This window comes from Panthera tigris, chromosome C1 (genome assembly GCF_018350195.1).
Source record: "Panthera tigris isolate Pti1 chromosome C1, P.tigris_Pti1_mat1.1, whole genome shotgun sequence".
In the NCBI taxonomy this organism is placed as follows: domain Eukaryota; kingdom Metazoa; phylum Chordata; class Mammalia; order Carnivora; family Felidae; genus Panthera; species Panthera tigris.
Window position 1 is genome coordinate 219,474,265 of NC_056667.1, and position 26,615 is coordinate 219,500,879.

Genomic DNA, 26,615 nt, shown 5'->3' on the forward strand with positions numbered 1-26,615 from the left:
GGGCGACGCCAGTGCTTCCAGAAGGCCCCGGGCTCCTGTGCTGCCGGCGCTGGCAGAGTCCCCGGCCGTGCGTGCCCATGTGAATGTACTACCGACGCGCTTCATCAGTGCCTGGCCATGACCTCCGAGGAATGAGCGTCATGTGCAGCCGTGTGTGTCGCCTTATTGGTGCTTTGCTTTAGAGTCTCGTTAGCTGAATGGAGTGGCTCACGCCCTCTGTCCTCTGCCCCGGAAATGATGAGTATCCAGCACGCCCTCCTGCAACCTCAGGGTGGCACGGGACACTCTTACAGCGTAAGAGAGACAATGAAACTGTAAGGGGTTTTAAACAGATGATCCTGGGTCCTTTTGAAATCCTATCTACGTTTACAAATCTTCAGTTCTAATGGGGAAAGTCTGGTCGATCGCACTTCTTAGTAGAGGCAGACGTACGAGCTTGGGTCCGTTAGCTTTGCAACTTTCTAATGATGATTTGTAATCTTATGTGCGCCTCTTTTCTTCTCTTCATCTGTGACCCGCAGAGCGTCTCCTTCACCGAGGGCCTGAGGACCTCTGCGTCCCCGTCTTCAGCAGACGCCTCCTTCTATTCCGTTCCTACCTCCCCTCTGGCCCTGCGAGGCCTGCCTGATTTCAGAGACAGCAGTGGCTCCCTCACCGAGCCCCGGGCTCCCGACACCAAGAGGCCAGCCGCAGAGAGGAGCAGCACAGCAGCGGCCGACGGCAACACCAGACGGGCCCAGTCCCCCGGGCCCCCTGCACCGCAGCCTTGTCAAGGTGTTGGGTTTTGTCACGTTGTGAGGAGTTGCAGCCCCAGTCGCCCCGTGGGGCAGAGTCACGACACTGCCACAGACCCAGATGCAGGGGGTGCTGGTAAAAGTGACCGCGGGGGTGGCGGTGGCTTGACCGCGGGTTTGTCCCCCACCAAGGGGGAGCACCCACATGGCCGGCAGGGCAGTGGTGGTGGTGGGGGGCCTGTTTTCACATTGACAAATGCCCGGCTGCAGGTGTCTGAGGAGTTCATAGACGATGACCCGGCAGACATCTCTTTCTTTGCTGGAGGCTCGGAGGCATTTTCCTTCCCCTACTGTGCTTTAGCCCCGCAGGCCCCTCCCTGTGGTCACCCCAACTCCACCCCCTCCAGCCCAGACAGGTACCCCCCGGGGGTCATACACATGCACGTAGAGCACGGTTTTGAATTTGAGGGAGAGGATGGCTTTGGTGGCAACGTGCACCCCTCAGACACCTCAGAGCTGTTTGAGGTGAAGGCACAAGCCAGCCTGATGCAGAGCCTGCTGAGCGCCTCGGAGACCAGCTCGCTGAGGAACAACCAGTCTGAGAACAGCTCCCTCAGCAACCTGCCGCTTCACAGCGGCCTGTCTGTGCGCACTCCCAGCTCGGCCAATCAGTCCGAGGCCAGCTCCATGGCCAACTTCCCGGCCTGCTCGGTCCGCTCCGAGGCCAGCTCAGCCTTCCAGCTCTCAGACATTATCGACCAGTTAGAGCAGCTCAGCTACCCGCCCACCACCGCTGAGGACTCCAGCAGCACAGACACGGATTCGTGGGGCGCCGAGGCCGGGGCCCCACTAGACATGAGCCTTTTTTTCAGCAACCCTTTTGCACAGACAGGTGGAGAGAGAGTCCTTTTTGATCTGCAGACCATAAAGAATTTGACTCCAGGAGAGCGGGTAGATAAACACCCTTCCTGAGCGGCCCTGGGCCCCCTTGCAGGGTCACCCCCCACCCGCTCAGTGTGGCGAGAGCTCAGACTGGTGGCTTTACGCCTAGGCAGCGAGTCTGTGTTCGAGGCTAGATGTTCTTCCTTTTCTAGTTTTCTGCTTAGTCTGTTCTGAATGTCAGAGGATTAAAACTTTTGCTTAGAGTGGTGTGTTAAAAGGTGTAAAGTAGATGAGTATTTCCACCTAGAGGCTGATGAGTCAGTCTTCGCAGCTTTATCTCTCTGGCATACGCGTTGACTCAGCGAGAAACTGGCGCCCCGCTTTTGGAACGGTACGCGGTTCTGGTCCACATTGGTCTCTACTGCGGTGTGTATTGTGCCTGGTGCTGCTTTTTTAAGATGAAACTTGCTGCCTGTGCTTCATCAGGACGGCAGTCTGGTGGGATTTGTCCAGGCCCCGCACAGAATTTCCAGTAAGCCCTGCAGAACCCAGCTCCTGGGAAAGGCCCTGGAGGCCGAGGCCCCCTGCCTGCCCAGCCCTGCGGCTGCACGTGGCGTGGCGGGGTCCCTGGCCCTGCGGCAGCACGCTCTGCCCAAGGGCATTGTCTACTGACTTTAGATCCAGAAATGGTGCTGTGTTTAGATAGCGGGCTTGGAGAAGTTTGGTTTAAAATGCAATGTCAGTTTGAACTGCTTTCTTCCATCTGGCTTAATCGGGATATAAAATATTTGGTTGCAGAAAAAGCAGAACTGGACACACCGATCCGCCTGAAAGTTCAAGTGCGTAAGCTCTCACCAGAGCTCTCTGCTTCACACCGATGGGGGGGCTGTTCACTAAAAAGCAGCAGCACCCAGGAGCTCCGCACCTGTCAAGGGCTGAGATGTTCACTCTTCGTTCGGGAGTGTCATTTCCTTCAGGTCGGGTTGCGTGTGGTACGTGGGCGCCAGCCGTTTCTAGTAGTGTCTGTTTCTGAGGCAGACGGAACGGCCACGGGAACGGACAGCCTGAGGTGGCCGTGCCCACCGGACGGGCACACTCGCAGGTGCCTTGATCTGCGCCACCGTGAAGCCCGGGCTGCTGCCCACTTCACAGATCGGACTTTCGTAGCTTATCCTTTCTGGTCTTACCTAGTAGAGACAGGCCGTGTTAAAGGCTGTGCTTCTTAAACGTCCCTTGGTAACTGCAGGCCTCCCGTCTGTCCCTCTGTGCGGATGGCGGACCCTCCGCCTGGCGGGTACGTGTGCACCCGCCCAGCAGCCAGCGGCCTCTCGCCGGGGGCCGTCTTTGTCATCCGCATTCACCGGATTACCAGCAGAGGCTTTTTGCCAAACGTGTTGATTTTCCATTTCTGTACCTGCCTTAAACCTGCGGCACCGTCTCATCACTGTGGCCTGCAGGTCCTTCTCGCTTATCCTATCCCTTGTTCCTGAGACCTGGCCTGTGTCCAGCGTGAAGGCAGTCTGGTGCAGTGTCGTTCGTGTTGGCTGACCAGTACCTGTGAAGACACGCTGTGAGCGAGGGAGAAGGTGGTAGGGTTGCACAGGTAGGAACCACAAGTTAGAATAGCGTGTTCCAGACACTTTGTCTTTCCCTTGGGGTCACTCAGAAACAAACCCTGCCCGTGTCTGTGCAGCGAGGAGTTAATCTGTATTCCGTGGAAAATGCTTTTCCTGGGCTGTAGTCGTCATGAGGGCTGCCTCTCTCCTAATGAAAGTGCCTGGCATTGGACTCAGCGAACCTGAGTTGTCCTGTTTCGGGTGCCTAGGCGGCAGGTCCCACGTGGGTGGGTTGGAGCCAGCCAGGGCCGGGTGGGGGAGGACCTCATCACACCACCCTTGTCCTGCAGATTCCGAGTAAAGGCTGTTCTCCGACAGCTTCTACCAGGCCTTCCTGTAAAGGAGTTCTGTTTCCCCGGTGAACCTTCATTTTCTAGAGTTGATTTTTTAGCTTTTTATTTAGAATGTTTTCAAAATACACAAAAGCAGAAAAGGGAGTAGACATACCCCCGTTGCCACCCCACTCAGCGTTACCAGAGTCCGACCGTGCCTGTGCCGTCTGCCCCTTTTCCTTCTCCGCGTTTGGTGCTCTAATATTTTCTTGTGGGCCCTTGACATGCCGATGCCTTTCCTCAGAATGTCTACGTGCATCTCTGAAGCGTGACCCCTTCTCTCATGGGGCCACAGACAGTCATGCAAACTTAATAACCCCGTGGTATCCTCAATAACCCTGTGGTATCCTCCAGTACCAGGGATGTACTTGAATTTGCCCTGGTGCCTGAAGGGCCTGTTAATACCTGATTTGTTCAGATCCGGCTCTAAACACACTCTGCTCAACACATGTGGCTGTGACCGCTCTTCCACCTTCTCTCGTTGACAAGACCCACTTCGTGCCAGTGACTTGTAGGAGGAGCCAGGCCCCTGGTCCTGGCTCGCGCCCCTGCCTATGCCGTCACCTGTCTGCCCTTCCCCTGATTCTCTGGGGGCTGAGCCCCGAGACGTGCGGACCGCTGAGCACGTGCCCTCACCCACCAGCCCTCGTCCCGCAGCCCCACGAGGCTGGCACCTCTGTGCCATCAGCACGTGGGGCAGCACGGCTGAGAAACGAGCCCAGTCCCAGACGCTCTGTGGACACCACTGGGACAGCTGTTATGTTCAGATTCAGGTTTAGCTTTTTGGCAAGATCTGGAGAAATGTATAAGAGCTTTTCTCTTCCAGAGTGTTCATGCTATGTTTAGGTTGGCAGGTCTCCCTTTCTAGTGAAGTCAGTGACTTGGAAACCAGTCGTGGCTCTCCTTGGAGGCGCCTGCCATTCATGTCTCCACCAACCCCCTTTGCTTCCGGGTGGGTCGTCACCCCACACATAGGGAGTTCTTTAGAAACCCGGGGAAGGTGAGCCCGAAGGACGCTTCCTGCTACAAATTATGTCCTTTCTGCTTGTAGCAGATAGTTCAGGCAGTGACCTTGTTCTGTTTTATCTTAGTAAGAGCTGCTTTACCACAAATATTAAAATGTCTGGAGCAGTTCGGATTGAGCGACAGTACTTCCTGAAGCGTCGTTGGGTCTTCCTTTTGTTTGTTTATGACCGTTGATCACGATCGTCTTTTCTCTGGAAGTCCTCATGGGCACGAGGCCGTCTTGGGAGGGTGGTCCCTCATTCCTGGATCACAGGATGGCTGTTCGTACCTGAGTGAGCCGTGCAGAGTTGTAACCGGCACTTCTTATGTCAGTGGCCACTTTGCTGAGAGTGTGTAGTTGAAAAGTGCCTGCAGCGTAAACGGTTTTCTCCTTTTATGTGCTGCCTGCCTTGGCCAGATGCAGGCCTGACCTCCGACAGGAGGGCACCCACCAGCCCCATCACAGACGGGAGTGTTGGGGCCATAGACAGTGCCTGTTACCTCCACGAAGTCCACCTCTGAGAGTACACCTGCTTGAGGCAGAATATTTATTTATATTAGTTATCAAGTCTATTTTTGTATTTAAGTTTCCAAAGTCCAGTATTTTACATACACCAATATATGAGTATCTAAAGTCTAATAGTAAAGTTTCAGGTTAGCAAGATTGACCGCACTCAAATAGGTAATGGTGTGTGCTGTGTGACTTTATGAGTCCTAGGTGTGGTTGTGTGCCTTTTCTGTATTCCAAGGGAATTCCCTGAGTATGGAGTTAGGTCAGGATCCCCTTTTCCAGTTAACAAAGTGTGTTGTGTCATTGACACACGATGTCACGTTAGCGTCAGTTGTACAACAGTGATTGGACGAGTCTGGGCATCGGGTGTGCTTGCTGTGAGGGTGGCCGCCATCTGTCACCACACAACCTCATCACAGTACCTTGTGTGTGACAACACACATTTTAGAAATAGCAGTAATGGTAGATGGATGGACAATAAAAATAGGACATCAAAAAGCTCACAGGGAAACCTGTACATCTGTTCATCATAGTTGTTTGCAAAGTCCTTTCTAACGGGGTCCTGTGTGGACATACGTGGATTTTGAGTGACGATCTCCTCCACCTGCCGCCCCACATGAGTCACCACGAGCGCCCCTCGTGTCATGGCTGCAGTCACGTAGGACCCACCCGGCACGTGGGCCATCTCCCCATGAGCCATGTGTTTGTGTGACATTTGATGCCAGTGCCTGTGTCTTCAAGGTACCATTCCCTCCTGGTTCACGGAACATCAAAAAAGAAATCCATTTCTAGAACAATTACTTCACAGACAAAAATGTTAACCTTCTCCAGGCGCGTACAGTTGAGAATTGAGAATTCCAGTGTGTGTTCTCAAGGCATGGAGTCACGCTGCCAGGGTTTTTCTTTGGCCCTTGTCCTGGAGTTACAGAGCTTGTCACAGCTGGCTGGAGTGCAGGTGGCCTGGCTGGCCCCTCTGTGAGGTCTGGTGGCTGTGCTGTGAGGTCCCAAAGTGCTATCTTTGGCCTAAAAACGTCTACTTTCCCCTAGGAAATGCAGAGGAAAGGAACCGGTACTTCCTGACACACTTAATTCATTCATTCTCTAAAGAAAACATGGATGTTGCCTCCTTTGTGGTACTTAACAGAATTTGTTTTCCACTGAAATTGCCATTTATAAATTCACAGATATGTACTAATTCAGAACTTAATTGTTTATTCAATAAAATAAGGAAATATTTACTATGAACTTTTAAATGGGATTTTTAGCTTCCTTTCCCTCTCCTTTTTTTATAGTTTTGGTTTATATATGTTAAAGATGGTCTCGCGTATTAAACGAATCTCTGGAACAGCTACATCTTGTTTCTACAACCTCTTCACTGGCGCCTCTTTCACTTCGTAGGCTTCTGAGCAGCGAATAGGCACCTTGGCGGGCTTGCTTCAGGTGTGGACAGGCGGCCCTCTGGAAGGCCAGCAGGGGAGGGTGCCGTGCACTTTCGCAGGGGTCACTCTGTCTCAGGGCCTGACGGGTGCGGCCAGCGTGCAGGCGGACTTGGGGGGCCGTGGCCTGCTGCTCGGGGCCCCGCACCGCACCTCTCGGGTGGCGCTGTCTGCAGCATTGGGGACAAACACGTGGTCCTTAGGCTTAGACTGCACGCAAAACACCTGCTGCTGGCTTCTTAATTCTGAAGGTGAGAACGTTGTGCCTTTTCTTCCCCGAGTCAGCTGGAACCCCGTGAAGTCCCCGACCCAAAGCGCAGCAGCTACACAGAGTCTGAACTTGAGTTTCCCCTCTGGCCAACACGAGCTCTTGCTGCCCCCACGGAGCCGCCCGCCCCTGTGCAGCCCCCCGCACTGGGTCTTGGAGCTTGGCGGATGCTGCTCTCACCTCTCCCTCCTGGTGCTCTGAGCAACACGGGCCCCTGGGAGGGAGCGGCTGCCGGTCTCCTCCCTGGGGCTTCGCGGTGCCTGGCGCCTGGTGTGGCCGGAACCGGGGGGCCGTGGCAGCAGCAGCAGCCTTCTAGAAAAGCACCTTGGCACACACCCCACAACCCACGTGGGTGGTCCCTTCCCCACTCAGAGGGTTGGTGTGCCACAGGAAGTCCTTCCCTCCCGCGACACGTGGGTCCCAGGAGGTGTGTCATTAACAAATCCAGATTTCAAGAAACTGCTCAAAGCTTTCTCTTTTCCATCTCATCTCTAGGATGACTGGTTAGAAGGGTGAAAACCGTCTGACTTTTATTGCTGAATTATGTCAATCTCGGTTACATTTGTTTCCTAACAACATCACATACAGGCTTTTTTGTGGGTTTTTTTTTTTTTTTTTGAATAGTTGGTTGTGGGTACCTTGTCCCCGATGCTGCAGTGGGTTCAGAAGACCCGTGTCCTCCGTTAGAACCCAGATGCAGGGCACCCTGGACCACACGCAAGAGACCTCACCCCTGCAGATGCCCAAAATGTGACTGTGTTGTAGGCCACAATACCTGTTTTCTTTAACAGGGAAAGAGTCCTGTTTATTTAGAACAAAAGAAAAGATTGACAATGCACGATGGCGTCTCCCTCTTCACTTCAGGTCACCACAGCCACATCCACACCCTGAGGTCCCCCTGTGCCAGGCACCGGCCCACAGCCTTGTGGGTGAGCGCCGTGGAAAGGTACGGCACAAGTCAGCCCTCCTCTGACGTTTGGCGGTAACACGGCGGGCGACGAGCTGGTGTTTGTGCCCCATGCGCCCGCCATTTTCCTTCCACTCTTATTTTTGAGCCAGATTTTGTGTAAAAGTGACCCCCGACATCCTAGTCCAAAAGCAGAGCCAGAAGTAGTTTTCTGCTAACCTGTGATGCTCACATTTACCTGAATTCTCTGTACAGTTTAGCCTTTTCCATTTATGGGATTAATGATCCATTTTTCAAACGAAAGGAGTTTCTAGATCTTACTTTCTTGCTATCATATTAACCTTCAGACTTGACCTTGTATTTTCCAAACCGAACCTTGATTCTTCTTCCACCTTAGGCAGAATTTTCAAGAGAGTTCATTACAGGGTTTTGAAAAAGAATTCAAAGGTATGAAATGAAAATAAGCCTAAATTTTGCTCTGTGCTGTTACCTCTCCCCAGCTAGTTAGATGGATAAAGTGAAGATGATCACAGAAGTATAATACTGTGCTTTTTAAAATGACATTTCAAAAATTACAAGAAAAATAGTTAGAAATTTTTGGAAATAAAGAACATCACCTGTCAGAGTTGCTTACTGTTGGCAGTTTGAAATGTTTTAAATGTGTGTTTTCAAAGATAATCAAACCTTGTACGTTGGCCCTTTGAGTGCAGAGCTGTCTTGAACACTGGGTGGACAGCGTGGAGCCACTCCAGCAGGAATGAGGAGCTCAGTAGAACATAGCTATCAGTTTTGTCTATCAATTTCAAATCATTTGATGCTGGAAATGGAAGAATTTCTGAAAATTCCTCACGCACAAGTAAAAGCATCGGTCGTTCTTTTTTTTTTCTTTTGAAAGTTTATTTTGAGAGCGTGTGAGCCGGGGAAGGGCAGAGAAAGAGAATCCAAGCAGGCTGTGCTGATAGCACGGACATGGGGCTCGAACTCGCAAACCGTAAAGTCATGACCTGAGCCGAAACCAAGAGTTGGACGTTTAACCAGCTGAGCCACCAGGTGCCCCGGAACCGGTCATTCTTGATGCTGCGGTGACACAGTAGCGCACCACCTTTGTGTCTGAGTAGATCGATGGTAGGGACCCTGTCACTCAGAATAGTACTCTCGCGGTTTTTCCGTAGAGGACCTCGGACACGGGAGTCTGTTTTCACAGATATTGAAGACTCTTTCCGTGTCCGTTAAGCCTAAATGTGTTCCGTGGTATCTGAAACGACGGTTTAGCATTTTAAAAATCCCTCAGACCTGCATCCCGGTATGTCAGCGATGACAGGGTTTGCTACGGCAAGGAGCTTCTAACGTTAGTGCCCTTGCGCGCTGTCAACACAGGGTCCAGAGCAGCAGGCCGTGGACACCACTGGCTTCTGTCGCTCCGGAAGAACACACCACAGAGCCACAGCCCACGCCTGTGTTCTCCGTGTGCAGTGTATGCGTTGGTGGCCTCAGATGCAGCACTAAGGCTGACCCACACAGGGTAGGGCATGGAGCCGTGGCGCCCACTCCAGCAGCCTCCAGCAGCAGTGTAGACGGGTTCCGTGCTCACTGCCACTTGCTTGGAAAAGTGTCTCCTAACAGATTTGCTTTGTCGTGCAGGATCTGTGTTCACATAATTTGAAGTAGGTATGACTTATGTTTCGATGTAGCCGACAGATTTAATAAAAACAGGTGTTTAATAGCAGTTTGTGGTACTTTTTAATCTGTTCACTAAATTGTGAGGTGACGACTTTTGTCAAGTAAGTGTCCACAGTGATAATATCAAATGACGGCTCGTACCCTCCCTGGAACCGCATGCTTTATTCCAAATGAGCGGTCCTTCCTGGAAGGGTGGTTCCTCTCACAAGTTCATCAGAAGGGCCGTGTATTGGAAGCCGCATTCTCTAGTTTGATGGCCCGACCAGCCCGACCCCACGAGTCATGGCACCCATCCATGACACTTCAGGGAGGACCACCTCCTCCAACGTCACCTTCTGCTGTTTAAACATGAAGTCAAGTTCACAGTGACTTTCTGGGAAACTATCCACTATGCCCTTGTGGTAGGACCACCCATCTTTGAGGGAGGCGCTGCGCAGGGCATGGGGCGGGGCGGGGGGCAGAGCGGAGCAGTGGACTTACCTTATTTTCATAACCAATGAGTATGAAATATCTCAGTTCTCACACTTTGAACAGTACAGTTGTGAAAAATAAGGTACGTTGCTAGGAGCTTCTAGACTTTTCTGTGGATTCTCCTGTGTGTAAAAGTATCTCCCGACACAGTTCTGAGCTTGCTTGAGACAAAAAGGGTTTTGGATAGGAGTCCTAAAATAGCTCATCTTTGGAAACGCCGCTTTCCCTCGTAGGGGTCCTCCACACCACAGGGGCCGGCAGAGCCCTCGACCCCATCTGATCCCTTCAGAAGCGACTAGGCTCCTGCACGTGGGTAGGGCACGAAGGAAGCCCATGTGATTTCAAGGTTGCTTTAGCATGTTTTAAATGTGTAATAAAAGCAAATTCTAATTTGTTTAAATTAATGTTGAATAAAAGCACATTCTGATTTGATTAATAATTTCATGCTCTTACAGCGTCCAGGTTTTCTCGGTCAGTGAATGTTTGCTTGTTTTCACTCTCCGTCGTGGTGAGAGGCCCACAGGAAAGTTCTGCCCTCATAGCATTGGTAGCTCCCCTCCAAGGCGGGACCCCCTCCCTGGGCGAGACCCCGCCAGCACCAGCAGCAGCCTTCCAGAACTCCACCTTTGTCAATGTGAAAATCAAGCCTGCCGGCCGCGCCCCAGGGCTCCCTGGTGCCATGCTCACCCGGCCCTCCGGGCAGCCCTCTGCACTAACCTGCCTGCACACGTGCATGTTTGAGGTCAAATAAGCCAAGGTTTGGTTTTATTAGCTGGTCACTATGGGTGACCGCTTTTGAAGTCTCTGTCTACGGTGTAAGAGGATCTCGTTTTGAAGCCCATGGTGGATGGGCTGAGGTGGGGTGGGGAGGCACCAGGGGTCCTGGCCAAGTCACTTAGGTGCCCGCATTCCGTAAGCCCACTTAGCCACAGTCAGGAGTAATGGTAGCATGAGAGCTAAAACGCCCATTTGTAAACCTGAGGTAAATTTCAATTATAAAGAGCTTCTAAACTGGTTCGATTTCTTACCTACAACTCTGCTTTAAGGATACCTTCAAAAGTTGCCATTCAGTAGCTGACTGATTTCCCATAGAAAAACATTAGAAATAACCCTTTCAGACTTGAAGGTCTCTTGATAACAGAATTCCTGTGTTGCAAAACGTGTGATGGGGCATGCCTCGTCAGCCCTCTTAGGACTCGGCCACGCTTTGGCCTCTGCCCAGTTCCAAGCAAACCCTGTTTTAAGAAGAAAAATAGTAGTAGTTACTGTTGTGGTATGAATCTAGAAAACCAATATAAGATCCTTGTTAATAAAAAATTCAAGGAAGTAGAAAACAGTATGATGAGTACATGATCCAGTTTTTTTAACGAACGATTAAGTGAGGAGCGCGACCTTAAAGCACACTTTTGTTTTTCAGATTCGTTAGCACCAGGTCGGTACCTTCCGTCTAAGCTCCGCAGTCCGCCTTCCGTTAACGTGCGCACAGAAGCGCCCTACTCAGGGTGTGCCTTCTGCTTCGCAGGCCTTGTGCTGCTTATTCTCATCACAGTTGCATCTTGTCTAGAACCGAGAAAAAAACCCAGAAACTCAGAGCCCTGGGGTGTCTGAACCACCTGTGGTTGGTCTCTGAAATCGGGTCGACCGGCCACCAACCTGTGTCCGTTTCGCTTTCTGTCATATTGAGAATTGCACCTGATAGAGGCTTTGTTTACATGCCTCCCAGAAGGTGCCCGGTGGTAGCGTTAGGCTAATGTTGGCTAAAGCACGGTAAGAACTGTGGTGTCTGGCCGACGTGGCGGCCCTTTCTCATTTCTTGCTCCATCCCCCGCCCCGTTCAATTGCAGGCCTTTCCGTGGACAGTCCTCAGCCTTCTCCCTCCGCCCGGAAGAGCCCGCTGAGCCTGAGCCCTGCCTCTCAGGTGACTCTGGGCCCAGCTGAACAGGGCTTGTTCCCCCTCCTGAGCCCTGTCCTTAGCGACGCTGGCGGAGCCAGGACGGACGGCGAGGAGGAGCCAAAACACAAGGTGGGCGCCGCCCCAGCAAGAGGCTAGCTGCTGGTGGGCCTGGTTTGCAGGGAAGCCTGGGGGGCCCAGGGCGAGCTCTGTCCCAGGGGGCTGGCTCGCCCAGTGAAATCTGTCCCTAGAGCTGCACGTCACTGGGGACTCTTCGGCCGCCTTTGCGCACAGGCAGGCTTCCTTATTCATTTAATGGCCGTTCCTGGCACCTGGGGGCTTCGAGTGGGGACGTGGTGGGAATGGTAGGGCCTTGGGGGACTTAGCCTCCTGCCCTCCCTCCCTTGTTGGGCACTCTCTCAAACGATCGAGAGATTGGGAGGGTGACCAGGAACCCCCATCTTGTTGGTCTCGTGGATGAGTGGGTTCTGAAGGAGTGACCAGGTGGGGTGGGGTCCACACGAGGGGGCGTGATAGCACAGGAGGAGGGTTGTGTGGGGTTTGCGGTGGAAAGTTGAGGGGATGCCCACAGGTTTCTCTTTGCTCTCAGGGACAGGAGGCCGGCAGGTCGGAGAGCCCCAACTCGAGGATGAGGCATTGGCCGGAGGCAGTGGCACCTGCTGCGTGGCCACCCCCACCCTCCTGGCCTGTGCCCCCCCCCCCCCGCACCCGAGCAGCAGCATAGACCAGGTGGTCATGGCCAGGCAGCTCTGTGGGCGGGCACACAAGGGAGGACAAAGGGGCCAGGCAGCTGGAGGCTTGGGGAAGAGAGTGGTTGAAATAACGGGTGGTGGACTGTGGTGGCCCAGAGGGCACCTGTCCCCCTGTGTAGAGTAGGGTCCCCGAGGAGCAAGCTGGAAGGAAGCCAGGCTCAACTGGGCTGCCAGCAGGTGGGCCCCTGCCTCACAGGTGCCTGTCACGTGGGAGGGCTGTCGTGGAGAACACCTTGTCAGGCCGTGGGTTTCATCCTGAAGTTGTGCCGAGGGATGCCATGCGTGGGATGCGGGAGATTCTTCGAGAAGTGGGGTCGACCAGTCGGAGGCCTGGCGAGGCCTCAGCACACACTCCTTCCCGGGGCCCCTGTCAGAGAGAGCAGGTCCTGAACCGGAAGACAGGATGTGCCGTTGGGCGCCTGGCAAGGGCAGGGATCCCAGGACCCCGGCCCCGGGGGCAGGGCTCACAGTCCCCACCCCTCAGTCCTCTGTTCACATCGGGCTGCCTGGCAGAGGTCACTCTGGTCCCTCGAACCCGGTTCAGCAGCAAGACTGTTGGCTTGGGGTGTTTTTATTTATTGATTTTGCAAACCTAACAATTATCTGTTTGGCTCACTGTTGCTTTGGTGCATAAACAGAATGGCTGGAAAGCTGCATAAAAAACTAAATTTTGTTTTGTTACTTTTCCGCACTACAAAAATAGTCATCCTTTAGGTGGTTCTGTAGGGAGACTTGTACCGCCCGAGGGTCACCGGCCGGATTCCCAGTGGGTGGCCGTGGCCTTCCCATCCAGACCAGGCCTCAGAGATGGAACCTGGGAGCCCCACCACAGGCTCGCAGAGCCATGTCTGGGCCCTGCACCTGGGGACCCCAGGCCCTGCCCCACAGCTCCCCTGCCTCCTCTCCTGTCCCTGGGCACTTTCCTCAGTGCTGCCCACGGCCAGCCCACAGGCCGGCGCTAAGACACATGGGCCACAGACCCACGAGGACTCCCTGGCAGGGCCTCAGCAGCGGCTAAGCGCTGGGAGGGGCTTCTGCGTTTGCCTCTGACTGCCGGACTCCCCCTCCGTGGGGAGCAACCCGCCCACTTGTTTCCTGGCGTCCCTCCTCGCCAGTGTGTCCCACTTAACTGGCTGTTTCTCCCCCTTTCCGATAGAAATCCTTGAGGACTGACAGTATTCGGGAGGGACGAAGACTGAGGTGCTTTGTGGGGCACTCCCTGCCTGGGGCTCTTGGGCTGCTTCCTGTGAGGACAGGTGGCAGGGCTGGGCAGAAAGTATGCCGTCCTCCCGGGGTGGTGCCGTCCCAGCCCCGCTGATCTGCAGCCAGGCTGGCCGGGCTTTTGCTCCCCTGGGAGTTTCCCTAAGAGGTTTTTCACTGCATTGGAAACCTGCGGACCACCCTCGGTACACAGGCAGGCTGGCCTGACTGCCACACCCCTGTGTCCCGTCACCAACTGATGCTGCCTGTGACGTGATGGTGAGCTAATCAGTGACACTGCCGTGGCTGTGTTTCTGAGCATTTCTCTGTGGGTACTTTCATCCCCCACAGAAGAGGAGTCGGTCTGGAACCTCAGGGTGACCCTGCTTCTGCAGGATCGCACTCAGGGCTAAGGCACTGCTTGGGACCCCACACAAAGGAAATGTGGGTAGGAAGCCAGCTTGCCTGCCCCGGACCCCCCACCCAGAACCCCCGGGCCGACAGCGTGCAGGTGGAGGTGTCCAGGATCAGGGACACTTGGCCGCATGGGGGTGGGCAGAGGCTGCAGATGGGGAACGTGGGCCTCCTCCTCGGCTCTGGCCCCCGAGAGCTTGCTGGGCACTTCGAGCTCAGGTGCAGATGGGGTGTGTCAAAGAGACTGGACTGAATCAGGATTTGGAAAGTCATGTTTCAATAGCACAAAGCCCAGAAAGAATTGAAGAGCCACAGAGGTTGCCACTCTGCAGGGAGGGGGTCTGGAGCTCTAGGAACAAGGGGTGGGCACTCCAAGGAGATGCTGCTGGGACCCCGGTGTTGTGTGACCGCAGAGCAGGCTCACCGGGGCTGCTGGGACAGAGCAGCTGTTGACTATTCGGAAAGAGTGGGCCGCGGGGAGTAGTCCCTGTGGGTGGAGAGGTCACGGCCAAATCGGTGGTCTCCGGGGCACACAGGAGGCATGAGACTGTGTTGCCACCGTGGGAACATGGCAACCTCTGGTCAACTTCACGTGGGGGCGGGGGCACAGGGAGGAGAGGGGCCCCCAAACAGCAGCCTCTAGCCCAGCCTCCCCTGTCAGCTTCTCGCCGGCGTCGAAAGCCCATCCCAGACTCGTGCAAACCCGACTCCTCACCTTCCTCCCCAAACCTGTCACCTCGGGGATGGCAGCTTTGTCCCTGGGCCTGGACCCAAAATTACAGTCAGCTTTGTCTCCTCTGTCCCTTGGACCTCTACCCACACCAGCACGTGACCAGGAGACTCTTTCCGGGTCCTGCTGCTCCCCTCCCCACTACGGACGGAGCCTTCTGCCGGGCCCCAGCCCCCCATGCTGCTCTTGGCGCGGCATCCGAGCCCCTCCCAATGAGCTCCAGTAGGCCCCAGAGACGCCCTGCCTCCCCCACCAGTAACCAGCTCACCTGTCTCTTGCCCGTCCCCCCCATCCTTGACCTCCAGCCGGTCTCCCCCTACCCGACCCCCTGTGTCTGCCGGCAGGGGCTGCGGCCGCCGCACACCTCCGGCCTCCACCCTCCCCGCTCTGCCCTTCCTCCCACTGCTGTCGCTCCAGCGCGGGGGCCTCTACTCCTGGGCGAGTCCCCGGTGCCTGTGTGCCGTTGGTATGTGCTCTGTAGGTGTTTGCTCGGTGGCCTCGGGGACAGCCAGCCCTAGAGAAGTCCTCGGCCGGGTGGGGGAGCTACAGGGGAGCGTGCAGGGATAGAACAGAGCAGGGTGTCAGCCAGGTGGGACAGGACGGAGGAGGGACCTTCGAGCCGGACCTTGACAGAGGCGGCTACCTGAGGTGCCCATGGTGTGGAGGAGCCCCACAGGGCTGAGCAGGGCCACCCACGTGGGGGCATGCGGCCTGTCCTTTGCTGGCCTGCCGAGAGCTGGGTGTGGTGTGGCCCAGGTTCCCAGGGGGCCTGCGGCAGCCCTTCCTGCTCCCGAGGGTCGGGTCCCCTCCCTGCTGATTTGGCTGCCGGCACCTGAGAGTCAGGCAGAGGCCGTGAGGACGGAGAATTCGGAGCTCCCAGGGCGGGGTCATCTCTGGCCCTGCACTCAAAGCGTGTTAGCCGGCCTGGTGCTCTGACATTGGGCACAGTTAGAATGTTTGGCAACTTTAATGACTTTTTTGTGAGTTCAGCTTAATCGTTTCTAGTCACATACATGCGTGTATACAGACACATGTATCTATTAACCAGCTACACCCCTGGCAGCGATACCAGAACAATAATTTCATTACAAAACCAGTAATAAGCTTCAAAACATGTTGATGTTTGAGCAGTGATTTTTTTTTTTTCTCCCTCCAAAAAAAATAACATAAAATGGGAAAACCATGTAAAGGAGATCCATCTGGGCTTATGTTTGGACTCACAAGTAAATCCCTTCAGGAATTACAGATGAAAAGCGCACAATGATGTCAGCTTGGGCAGAAGAAAGCGAGAGCTGTGAGCGTGGGCGACGTGGCCGACAGACACACGCTCACACTGTCTGTGCCTCTTGCAGAGCATGGCAGCAGATGAGGCCTATTTCATAGCCAAGGAGATTCTCGCTACAGAACGAACATACCTGAAGGATTTAGAAGTTCTCACTGTGGTATGAAACCTAAATCCTTTGTTACTTTGTCTTCTTTAATATAATCGACACCAGAAATAGAGGATCTCTCCTGAGAAGTAGCTCTTGGCCAGCATGAGATGTACATGTTTATGTCCTATTAAACATGTTTGCCTTCAAGCCTGTCTAAGAATAGAGTCAGAACAGTGAGTCCAAGTTTTTTTGTAAAACTAGTATCCATTTGAAGCTTTTCACCCAGAACTGTTTTCGTATGTTGTGAAAATAATTGGGCGATCGGCCAAGAGGACAGCTGTAGCACTGATTTGAACAATGGGGAATCTGGGATGGGTGCCGTGTGTCCTGGGGCTACAGACCATCAGGGGCGAGGTTCCTTGGTCACCCTGAGCTCTTCCCGCAGTGGTTCCGCAGTGCGGTGGTCAAGGAGGACGCCATGCCTGCAGATCTGATGACCCTGCTCTTCTCCAACATAGACCCCATCTACGAGTTCCACAGAGGCTTCCTGCGTGAGGTGGAGCAGAGGCTGGCACTCTGGTAACACCCTGCACACTCGGGCGGCCCCTGCCCTGGACCCCCACACGGCCAGCTCCGCCGATGTAGCTGTATCGCTGCCCTCGGGAAATTCCCAGCTTCAGACACTAACTCGCAAGAACCATTGTTTGGTCGAAGCATATTTTTCAAACTTGTGGGAGGGGTAGACCTGTAACAACAGCCACTTTTATTCTTCCTTTTCCGTAAGAGAGAATGAAGTAAAGGTAGATCCACTTTTTTGCGTCGTTACCGTCTTCTGTCAAATATGGGCCTCCCACCTGGAAGCATCTCACTGCCATTCTAAGACTAGGACAGCCAGGCGCACGAGCATCAAAGTACAGCTCGCAAGTTTTAACGAGGTTCTGACCATATTTGTCCATCTCTGTCTACTCCAGGGAAGGGTCTTCCAGTGCCCATTCCACAGGCGGCCATCAACGAATCGGGGACATCCTGCTCAGGAACACGCATCAGTTAAAGGTACCACGTGTGGGTGCGATAGCTCCATACCTAGCAGATGACAGTGCGCCCTCAGCGTTGCCCTCAGAGCAGCATTCCCTCAGAGCGGTTATCCCCTCAACACAGCTTTCCCCCCGGGGAAGCTTTCCCCTCAGGACGGCGTTCACATCAGGACAGTTTTGTAGGCAGGACATATTTCTCCCCAGGGCAGCTTTCCCCTCAGGACAGCGTTCCCCTCGGGACGGCGTTCCCTTCAGTTCTCTTCAGGACAGTGTTCGTCCAAGGATAGCTCCCCTCAGGATAGCGTACCCCTAAGGATTTGCCCCAGGGCAGTTTTCCCCACAAGACAGCATTCACCTGAGAACACTGTTCACCTCGGGATACAATTCCCCTAGAACATGGTTCACCCCAGGCCAGTATTCCACTCAGGGCAGATCTCCCTTCAGGTGAGTTTTCTCCTCAGGACAGCCTTCCCCTCAGGACAGCCTTCCCCCTCAGGACCACACTGCATTCCCCTCAAGACATCCTTCCCCTCAGGACCAGACTGCATTCCCCTCAGGACAGCCTTCCCCTCAGGACTGGACAGTGTTCCCCTCAGGACAGCCTTCCTCTCAGGACTGGACTGCATTCCCCTCAGGACAGCATTCCCCTCAGGACTCTACAGTGTTCTCCTCAGGACAGCCTTCCCCTCAGGACTGGACAGTGTTCCCCTCAGGACAACGTTCCCCTCAGGACTAGACAGTGTTCCTGTCAGGACAGCCTTCCACTCAGGACCGCACTGCATTCACCTCAGGACAGCGTTCTCCTCAGGACTGGGCAGTGTTCCCCTCAGGACAGCCTTTCCCTCAGGACGGCCTTCCCCTCAGGACTGGGCAGTGTTCCCCTCAGGACAGCGTTCCCCTCAGGACAGCGTTCCCCTCAGGACAGCCTTCCCCCTCAGGATTGGACTACATGCCCCTCAGGACAATGTTCCCTTCAGGACTGGACAGTGTTCCCCTCAGGACAGCCTTCCCCTCAGGACAGCCTTCCCCTCAGGACTGGACTGCATTCCCCTCAGGACAGCCTTCCCCTCAGGACTGGACAGTGTTCCCCTCAGGACAACGTTCCCCTCAGGACTAGACAGTGTTCCTGTCAGGACAGCCTTCCACTCAGGACCGCACTGCATTCACCTCAGGACAGCGTTCTCCTCAGGACTGGGCAGTGTTCCCCTCAGGACAGCCTTTCCCTCAGGACGGCCTTCCCCTCAGGACTGGGCAGTGTTCCCCTCAGGACAGCGTTCCCCTCAGGACAGCGTTCCCCTCAGGACAGCCTTCCCCCTCAGGATTGGACTACATGCCCCTCAGGACAATGTTCCCTTCAGGACTGGACAGTGTTCCCCTCAGGACAGCCTTCCCCTCAGGACAGCCTTCCCCTCAGGACTGGACTGCATTCCCCTCAGGACAGCCTTCCCCTCAGGACTGGACAGTGTTCCCCCCAGGATAGCCTTTCCCTCAGGACGGCCTTCCCCTCAGGACTGGGCAGTGTTCCCCTCAGGACAGCGTTCCCCTCAGGACAGCCTTCCCCCTCAGGATTGGACTACATGCCCCTCAGGACAATGTTCCCTTCAGGACTGGACAGTGTTCCCCTCAGGACAGCATTCCCCTCAGGACTGGACTGCATTCCCTCAGGACAGCCTTCCCCTCAGGACTGGACAGTGTTCCCCTCAGGACAGCCTTCCTCTCAGGACTGGACTGCATTCCCCTCAGGACAGCATTCCCCTCAGGACTCTACAGTGTTCTCCTCAGGACAGCCTTCCCCTCAGGACTGGACAGTGTTCCCCTCAGGACAACGTTCCCCTCAGGACTAGACAGTGTTCCTGTCAGGACAGCCTTCCACTCAGGACCGCACTGCATTCACCTCAGGACAGCGTTCTCCTCAGGACTGGGCAGTGTTCCCCTCAGGATAGCCTTTCCCTCAGGACGGCCTTCCCCCTCAGGACTGGACAGTGTTCCCCTCAGGACAACGTTCCCCTCAGGACTAGACAGTGTTCCTGTCAGGACAGCCTTCCACTCAGGACCGCACTGCATTCACCTCAGGACAGCGTTCTCCTCAGGACTGGGCAGTGTTCCCCTCAGGATAGCCTTTCCCTCAGGACGGCCTTCCCCCTCAGGACTGGACAGTGTTCCCCTCAGGACAACGTTCCCCTCAGGACTAGACAGTGTTCCTGTCAGGACAGCCTTCCACTCAGGACTAGGCAGTGTTCCCCTCAGGATAGCCTTTCCCTCAGGACGGCCTTCCCCCTCAGGACTGGACAGCGTTCCCCTCAGGACTCTACAGTGTTCTCCTCAGGACAGCCTTCCCCTCAGGACTGGACAGTGTTCCCCTCAGGACAACGTTCCCCTCAGGACTAGACAGTGTTCCTGTCAGGACAGCCTTCCACTCAGGACCGCACTGCATTCACCTCAGGACAGCGTTCTCCTCAGGACTGGGCAGTGTTCCCCTCAGGACAGCCTTCCCCTCAGGACAGCCTTCCCCTCAGGACTGGACAGTGTTCCCCTCAGGACAACGTTCCCCTCAGGACTAGACAGTGTTCCTGTCAGGACAGCCTTCCACTCAGGACCAGACTGCATTCCCCTCAGGACAGCCTTCCCCTCAGGACTAGGCAGTGTTCCCCTCAGGATAGCCTTTCCCTCAGGACGGCCTTCCCCCTCAGGACTGGACAGCGTTCCCCTCAGGACTCTACAGTGTTCCCCTCAGGACAGCCTTCCCCTCAGGACTGGACAGTGTTCGTCCGCCTCAGAACAGTTTTCCCCTCAGGATAGTGTTTGCCTGAGGACAGAATTCACCTCAGGTCATTTATCCCCTCAGGACAGCTTTTTCCAGGGGAGTTTTCTCCTCAGGATAGTGTTCACCTCAGAGTTTTCCCTCAGAAAGCATTCACCTCAGGACAGTTTTCCCCTCAGGTCATTTTTCCCCTCACAGCAGTGTTCCCCTCAGGGCAGCATTTTGCTCAGGACAAAGTTTTCTTCATAGTAGCCTTTCCTTCTGGGCAGTTTTCACCTTAGAGTGACACAAAAGTCAGGATGAAATTCCCTTCAGATCGGGGTTCTCAGGTCACCATTCCCTTCAGGATAGCTTTTCCCTCAGGGCTGCAAAACCTCGGGATGCCTGGGTTGCCCAGTCAGTTATAAGTCAACTCTTGGTTTCAGCTCAGGTCATGATCTCGAGGTTTCATGAGTTCGAGCACCGGGTCAGGCTCTGTGCTGGCAGCACGAAGCCTTCTTGGGATTCTGTCCCTCTCTGTCCCTCCCCTACTCGCGCTGTTTCTGTCTCTCTCAAAATAAATACACTTAAAATTTTTTTTTACTTCATTTTTTTAAAGTTTTTTTTAATGTTTGTTTATTTTTGAGAGAGAGAAAGAGAGAGCAAGCACGAGTGGGGAGGGGCAGAGAGAGAGAGAGGGAGACACAGAAGCAGGCTCCAGACTCTAAGCTGTCAGCACAGAGCCTGACACGGGGCTTGAACTCACGAACCGCGAGTTCATGACCTGAATGAGACGCTCAACCGACTGAGCCACCCAGGTGCCCCTAAAAATTTTTTTGAAAAAAGACTGCAGACCCTAAAGACAGGGTCCCCTTTGTGCAGTTTCCTCTTCAGGACATCAGGACATCATTCTCCTCAGACACCCTTCCCCTAAGGACAGCATTTCCCTTAGAGCAGTGTTCCCTCAGGACAGCCTGAGAGGGAGTAGCGTGCTGAGGGCTGGCGCTCCTGACGCCTGCTGATCCACGATCCACAGCGGGACATCAGCCCCTAGTTGACCCGTGTAGTTGTTGCCGTCCTTGCTGAGCTCACCAGCTGCCGTAGGATGTGCAGAACATGTCTAGGCTGGCAGTGGGTCTTTGCACACAGGTCTGCCGGCTCATAGTTCCGGTTTTCTCCCTCAGACGTGTTAGAGCTCCCTGAAGGGAATGTGCCAAGGAAAGTCCAGAGCGACTCTGGGGAGCCAAGGTCAGCAACATGGCAGAAGCAGCACGTCTTCTCATTAGGACCGGTTGGCACCGGTGTGGAAGACAATGGGGCCAGCCGTGCTTTCGCTGTTCGGGGGTCTTACTCTGGCTAAACACACCTGGGACAGGGGCCCCACCCACAGGCTCATCCTGGAGCAGCCCCGCGGCATCCTGCCCGGGGACTCAAACCCACTCGTACTGCTCTGGGCTTCCAAGCCCTCATGCCCACTCGCTGGGCTGGCCGCCGCCTCCATCCCAGGCCCGTCCTGCCTTCCACCCGGTCCAGCCAGACTCCTGACATATTGTAGGCCCCGCTCCTAGCAGCCTGGGGGGCCCACAGATCCCTCAGTTCTGTCTTCAGAGAGCCCTGCTCGGAGCGCCTTCTCTTACCCTGAGACTTGTTTGGTTTTGAGCCAGGTAGCAGATTCGTCATTTCTATCCCAAAAGCACTTGCACAAATTTAAAATCAAAATACACACAAATCTGTTTGAGGTTATCGTACCACAGACGTTATGTGTAACATTAGTAAAACGAACTGATTTAATATTGAAACCTTCTAGAAGGTAGAGAGGGACTGGCTGGGATTATCTGTATAATACTCAGAATCCATACGTGTGTGCTTTGATTTGTGCTGTAAGACTATCAGGAGTGATCACTCCCACTCCAACAAGTGGCTCGAACACCCGCTGTGCTCTGCACGTGGCTGGGACCTACGGCCCCTGCGGGGCTGAGGGCAGAGGGGAGCTTGGTCTGTTTCCCTGCCGCCCAGCACCACTGTGTCGTGTGGCGCAGGTTACGGCCCTCTCAGCCCCAGCCCTTCATCTGTAAAGTGGGGCTGACACCCCGTGTGCCCTCACCACACGTGGTGGTGACCCTGTGGCTGAGCCCCGCGCTCCGTCCGAGTGCCGTCTGGTCGCACGCGCACCGGCCGTTCTTTTCTGTCTTGCCCCATTGAGATTTCCGGCTGACCAGGCTGTCCGCGCGGGCCCCCCTCTCCCGCCCTCCTAACCTGAGGCCCTCCCTTTTATGCCTCAACAGGAGTTCACCAGCTACTTCCAAAGGCACGATGAAGTCCTGACGGAACTGGAAAAGGCCACCAAACGCTTTAAGAAGCTGGAGACGGTGTACAAAGAGTTTGAGCTGCAGAAAGTCTGCTACTTGCCCCTGAATGCGTTCCTGCTGAAGCCCATCCAGCGGCTGGTGCACTACCGCCTGCTGCTCAGCCGGCTGTGCGGGCACTATGACCCCGGGCACCATGACTACGCGGACTGCCGTGGTGAGTGTGGGCCGGACACGCAGGAGCCGGTGCGGCCCGGAGCTGGTGTTGGCCGCGTGCCGGCGCCGGTGTGGACGGGTGCCAGAGGCCCGGCTACAGGGCAGCATGCTGGCTTTCTTACTGGGAACTGGGGAGTGCGTGGCTTCCCCCCTGGGAGGGCTGGTCCGGCCGCAGTCCCCTCCCCTCCCGCCCAGCTGCCGGAGAGGTGGGTGCCTGTCCTTTAGCTCTGCCACTCCAGGGCAGGGCTCTTCTCTGCACGTCTGCGCAGTGTAGGGAAGGACTCCGATCGCCTCGCAAAGTCACAGCGGCCTCCTGCTGTGAGGGGTTCCCCCCCCCACCCAAGTCCACTGCCGATAGAGAGCAGCTCTCAGAGTGACCCTTTCTGGCCTTGAAGCCTTGGCTCTAAAAGTCAAGCATTTGAGCCAGCATGGCCCATTAGAAGCTTCTGATATTAATGAGCTTGGTCATTTTTATTTGCGTTAAAGGGACAAAGGAGCATAAACCCAGAGCTTTTAAGCCTACAGACGACCTCTAGTTGTGCACTTCTGGTGCCAGCCTTTGTGCAAGTCCCCTACTGTCATTGGAAGATGAAAGATTATTTAGCTGGTCCCCACCTAGTCCTGAAGGGAGTAAATAAGATACTTTCTAATGTGTCATAGGACACTGACATCTCCCTTCCTCTTCATTCCAAAAGCAAGGGCTTTCTGCTCGATAAAAGGACAAAATTGTGGGAAATCCTCGCAAGCACATTTAGGGTGATACAAGTACAGAGCGTTTATAAAAGTCCGTTGGCCGTGGGGTGGGCGGTGCCGGCAGGGGAGGCCCGGGCTCCAGGACACGACAGGGAGGCCAGTGCAAGCGGAGGGGTGGGGCCCGCTCGCTACCACCGGCTTCCCACTTGGTGGAACCCATCCCGGGGCTGATGCATGAGAGGGCTGGGGTTTTGCTGATGCAAAAACCCAGCAAGGTTGCGTGTCTGAACGTGCTGTGTAAATTGTTAACATGACACAGTGTTGATAACCCGACAGCCTGGATGGGTTTGCCTCAGAGCCTGGCCATCTCTAGAGCACTGGGAAAGCCATGGACGAAACACATGCTTAGCTGACAGCAGCGGTCAGGGCCCCTTCCCACATGTGCCCCGACCTCCAGGGCTTCCTTGAACCTGTTGGGCAAAAGGGGATCCCTTTAGATTGAGGCTTGTGTTGTGTTTTTTTATTTTTATTTTGTTAATGTTTATTTATTTTTGAGAGAGAGAGAGACACACACAGAGTGTGAGCAGGAGAGGATCAGAGAGAGGGAGGCACAGAATGCAAAGCAGGCTCCAGGCTCTGAACTGTCAGCACAGAGCCCGACGCGGGGCTCGAACTCACAGACCGCGAGATCATGACCTGAGCTGATGTCAGGCGTTTAACTGACTGAGCCACCCGGGAGCCCCTTGTGTTGTTATTTTATCTTTCATTCAGTAAGGGTTTCCTGAGGGCGCTGCCTGGCACTGGCTTGGGGCCACACGTGTGTGTCTGATCCCTCGACATCACTGTGATTCTGTGGAGACTCAGGCACAGGTGGGCCTGGGGACATCAGTTTGGCAGTAGGTCAGACACGTGTCCCCAGCTTCCACAGCCAACAAAGGTGCGGTGCGAGCCCACGTTCCAGCCCTGTGCTCCATGCACACAAGGCGTCGGAGAGCGAGGGACACCGGCGAGGCAGCCCGCGGTGCACCGGCAGAGCAAAGCAAGCATCCGTGTGCCCCCGCGTCCAGACTCAACGGGAGCCCTGCAGCACAGCAAGGCCGGATGCGGCAGGCGCTCCGGGCCGTGCACCGTCCCTGGGGCTCTCCCAGCGGTTCCTCCGGAGGAGTGGCTCATCAAAGCACGTGCTTTCTTATCCGATTGGATCCTCTTAAAGCTGTGAGGCAGGGGTGGGCACCCCGCTGGGGGCAACCGACTTGCAGGGGCGGAGCTGAGGGTGCAGACAGCTCCCGCTGTGCCCCTTGGGCGCACCAGGCAGTGGCCAGGCTGTCAGCGGAGGTTCTGGCGGGAGTGTGGAAGCTTCTCCGAGCCGTCCCCAAGAGGAAACGAAATGTGGCCACTCTGCTCTGGCCAAGCGGCTGCTCCTGGTGTGGCCTGGTCAGGGCTGTGTGGTGAAGGCCACCCTCCGTGGCTGCTTTTGTGCTTTGTCTGAATGAATTTCCCGTCCTGATGATAAACCTTCATATCTGTACTGGAACTACAAGATTGGCATGCGTTTCTCGATTCAAGGAGAAAAAGGACAAAGGTTTTGAAGATGCGAATTATTCACCTTTCAACTACAGTAGCTAGTTCTCCGTAAAAAACAAATACGGCTGTGCCCAGAACGGCAATTATTCACAAAGACCATTCTTCCTGTTTTCCAAGCCAGAGCGTTAGCTAGTCAGTGGTTTGGACGGAACAGGTCCAAATTTCGAGGCATCTGCAGGGACCCCCACGTGCTGTCCCTGGCAGCTGCAAACCATGGACGGCAGTCCCGTGAGGACTTGGGAGTAGAATGTTCCTTGGGTTAAAACTGCCTTTTAAAATGCCAGTTCCAGGGGCGCCTGGGTGGCTCAGTCGGTTAAGTGGCCGACTTCAGCTCAGGTCACGATCTCGCGGTCCGTGAGTTCGAGCCCCCCGTCGGGCTCTGGGCTGATGGCTCAGAGCCTGGAGCCTGCTTCCGATTCTGTCTCCCTCTCTCTCTGCCCCTCCCCCGTTCATGCTCTGTCTCTCTCTGTCTCAAAAATAAATAAAACGTTAAAAAAAAAATTAAAAAAAAATAATAAAATGCCAGTTCCTGTTGCAGAGGTGTGGGTGGAGGGTTCCTTCCATGCCCACCTTCCCCGGTGCCTGTACTGAGGGGTCTCTCCTCACAGATGCCCTCCAGGCCATCACAGAGATGACCTCCACACTCCAGCACAGCCTTGCCCGGCTGGAAAACCTCCAGAAGCTGACAGAGCTGCAGCGGGACTTGGTCGGCATAGAGAATCTCATCACTCCCGGCAGAGTGAGTGACTTCGAGGAAGTTTTTTGAGATGGTCACCTAATTGTTTGGTTTTTATCCAGTGTAGTTGACAATACATTGTTGTGTTAACTTCGTGTGTGCAATACAGTGATGGTTCTGTGCTCCTCACGGTGAGTGGGCTCTCAATCCCCCTCACCTGTTTTACCCATCTGCCCACCCACCTCCCCTCTGGGAACTACCAGTGTGTTCTCTATAGGTAAGAGTCTTTGGGGGGGGGGGGAGGGGTTGTCTCTCTCTTTTTTTTTTTCATTTGTTTCTTAAATTCTACGTACGAGTGAGATCATATGGTATTTGTCATTCTCTGACTTCTTTTGCTTAGCATGATATTCTCTAGATCCATCCACGTGTTTGCAAATGGCAAGATTTCATTCTTTTTTATGGCTGAGTAATACCCCATCTTATCTATACACCACGCCTTCTTTATCCATTCATCGGTCAGTGGACTTGGGTTGCTTTTATATCTGGGCTATTGTAGATGATGCCGTAGTGAACTTAGAAGTGCAGGTATCTTTTCAAGTAGTGTTTCCATATTCTTTGGGTAAATAACCATAGTGGAATTACTGGGTCGTAGGGTAGTTCTATTTTCAATTTTTTGAGGAACCTCCACACTGTTCTCCAGAGTGGCTGCACCAGTTTGCACTCCCACCAGCAGTGCACGAGGGGTCCCGTTTCTCCACATCCTCATCAACACCTATTGTTTCTTGTGTTTTTAAGTCATTCCAACAGGTGTGAGGTAATATCTTGTGGTTTCCATTTGCACTTCCCTAGTGATGAGTGACATTGAGCATCTTTTCATGTGTCTGTTGGCCATGAGGATGTCTTCTTTGGAGAAATTTCTGTTCGTACCTCGGATTATTTTTTCATGTTGAGTTGTGTAAGTTTTTACATATTTTCGATACTAATCCTTTCTCAGATATGTCATTTGCAAATATGTTCTCCCATTCAGTAGTTGCCTTTTTGTTTTGCTGTTTCCTTTGCTATGCAAAAACTTATTTTGATGTAGTCCTAATAGTTTAGTTTTGCTTATGTTTCCCTTGCCTCAAGAGAGATATCTAGAAAGAT

General features: G+C 54.4%; 1 protein-coding gene across 7 annotated transcripts in view; it reads left to right on the top strand.

Moving 5' to 3' along the window:
* Nucleotides 1–26,615, top strand: part of FARP2 (FERM, ARH/RhoGEF and pleckstrin domain protein 2) — a 106,190-nt gene that overhangs the window by 67,543 nt on the left and 12,032 nt on the right. For 6 of the 7 annotated variants that reach the window (XM_042995930.1, XM_042995932.1, XM_042995931.1 and 3 more), the window contains exons 13-20: nt 522–774; nt 11,260–11,274; nt 11,687–11,865; nt 16,203–16,292; nt 16,669–16,802; nt 17,195–17,276; nt 22,283–22,520; nt 25,405–25,535. In XM_042995930.1, the coding sequence (XP_042851864.1) occupies nt 522–774; nt 11,260–11,274; nt 11,687–11,865; nt 16,203–16,292; nt 16,669–16,802; nt 17,195–17,276; nt 22,283–22,520; nt 25,405–25,535 (1,122 nt within the window). The remainder of the gene's footprint in view (nt 1–521; nt 775–11,259; nt 11,275–11,686; nt 11,866–16,202; nt 16,293–16,668; nt 16,803–17,194; nt 17,277–22,282; nt 22,521–25,404; nt 25,536–26,615) is intronic. The other variant, XM_042995933.1, reaches the window with a different exon arrangement.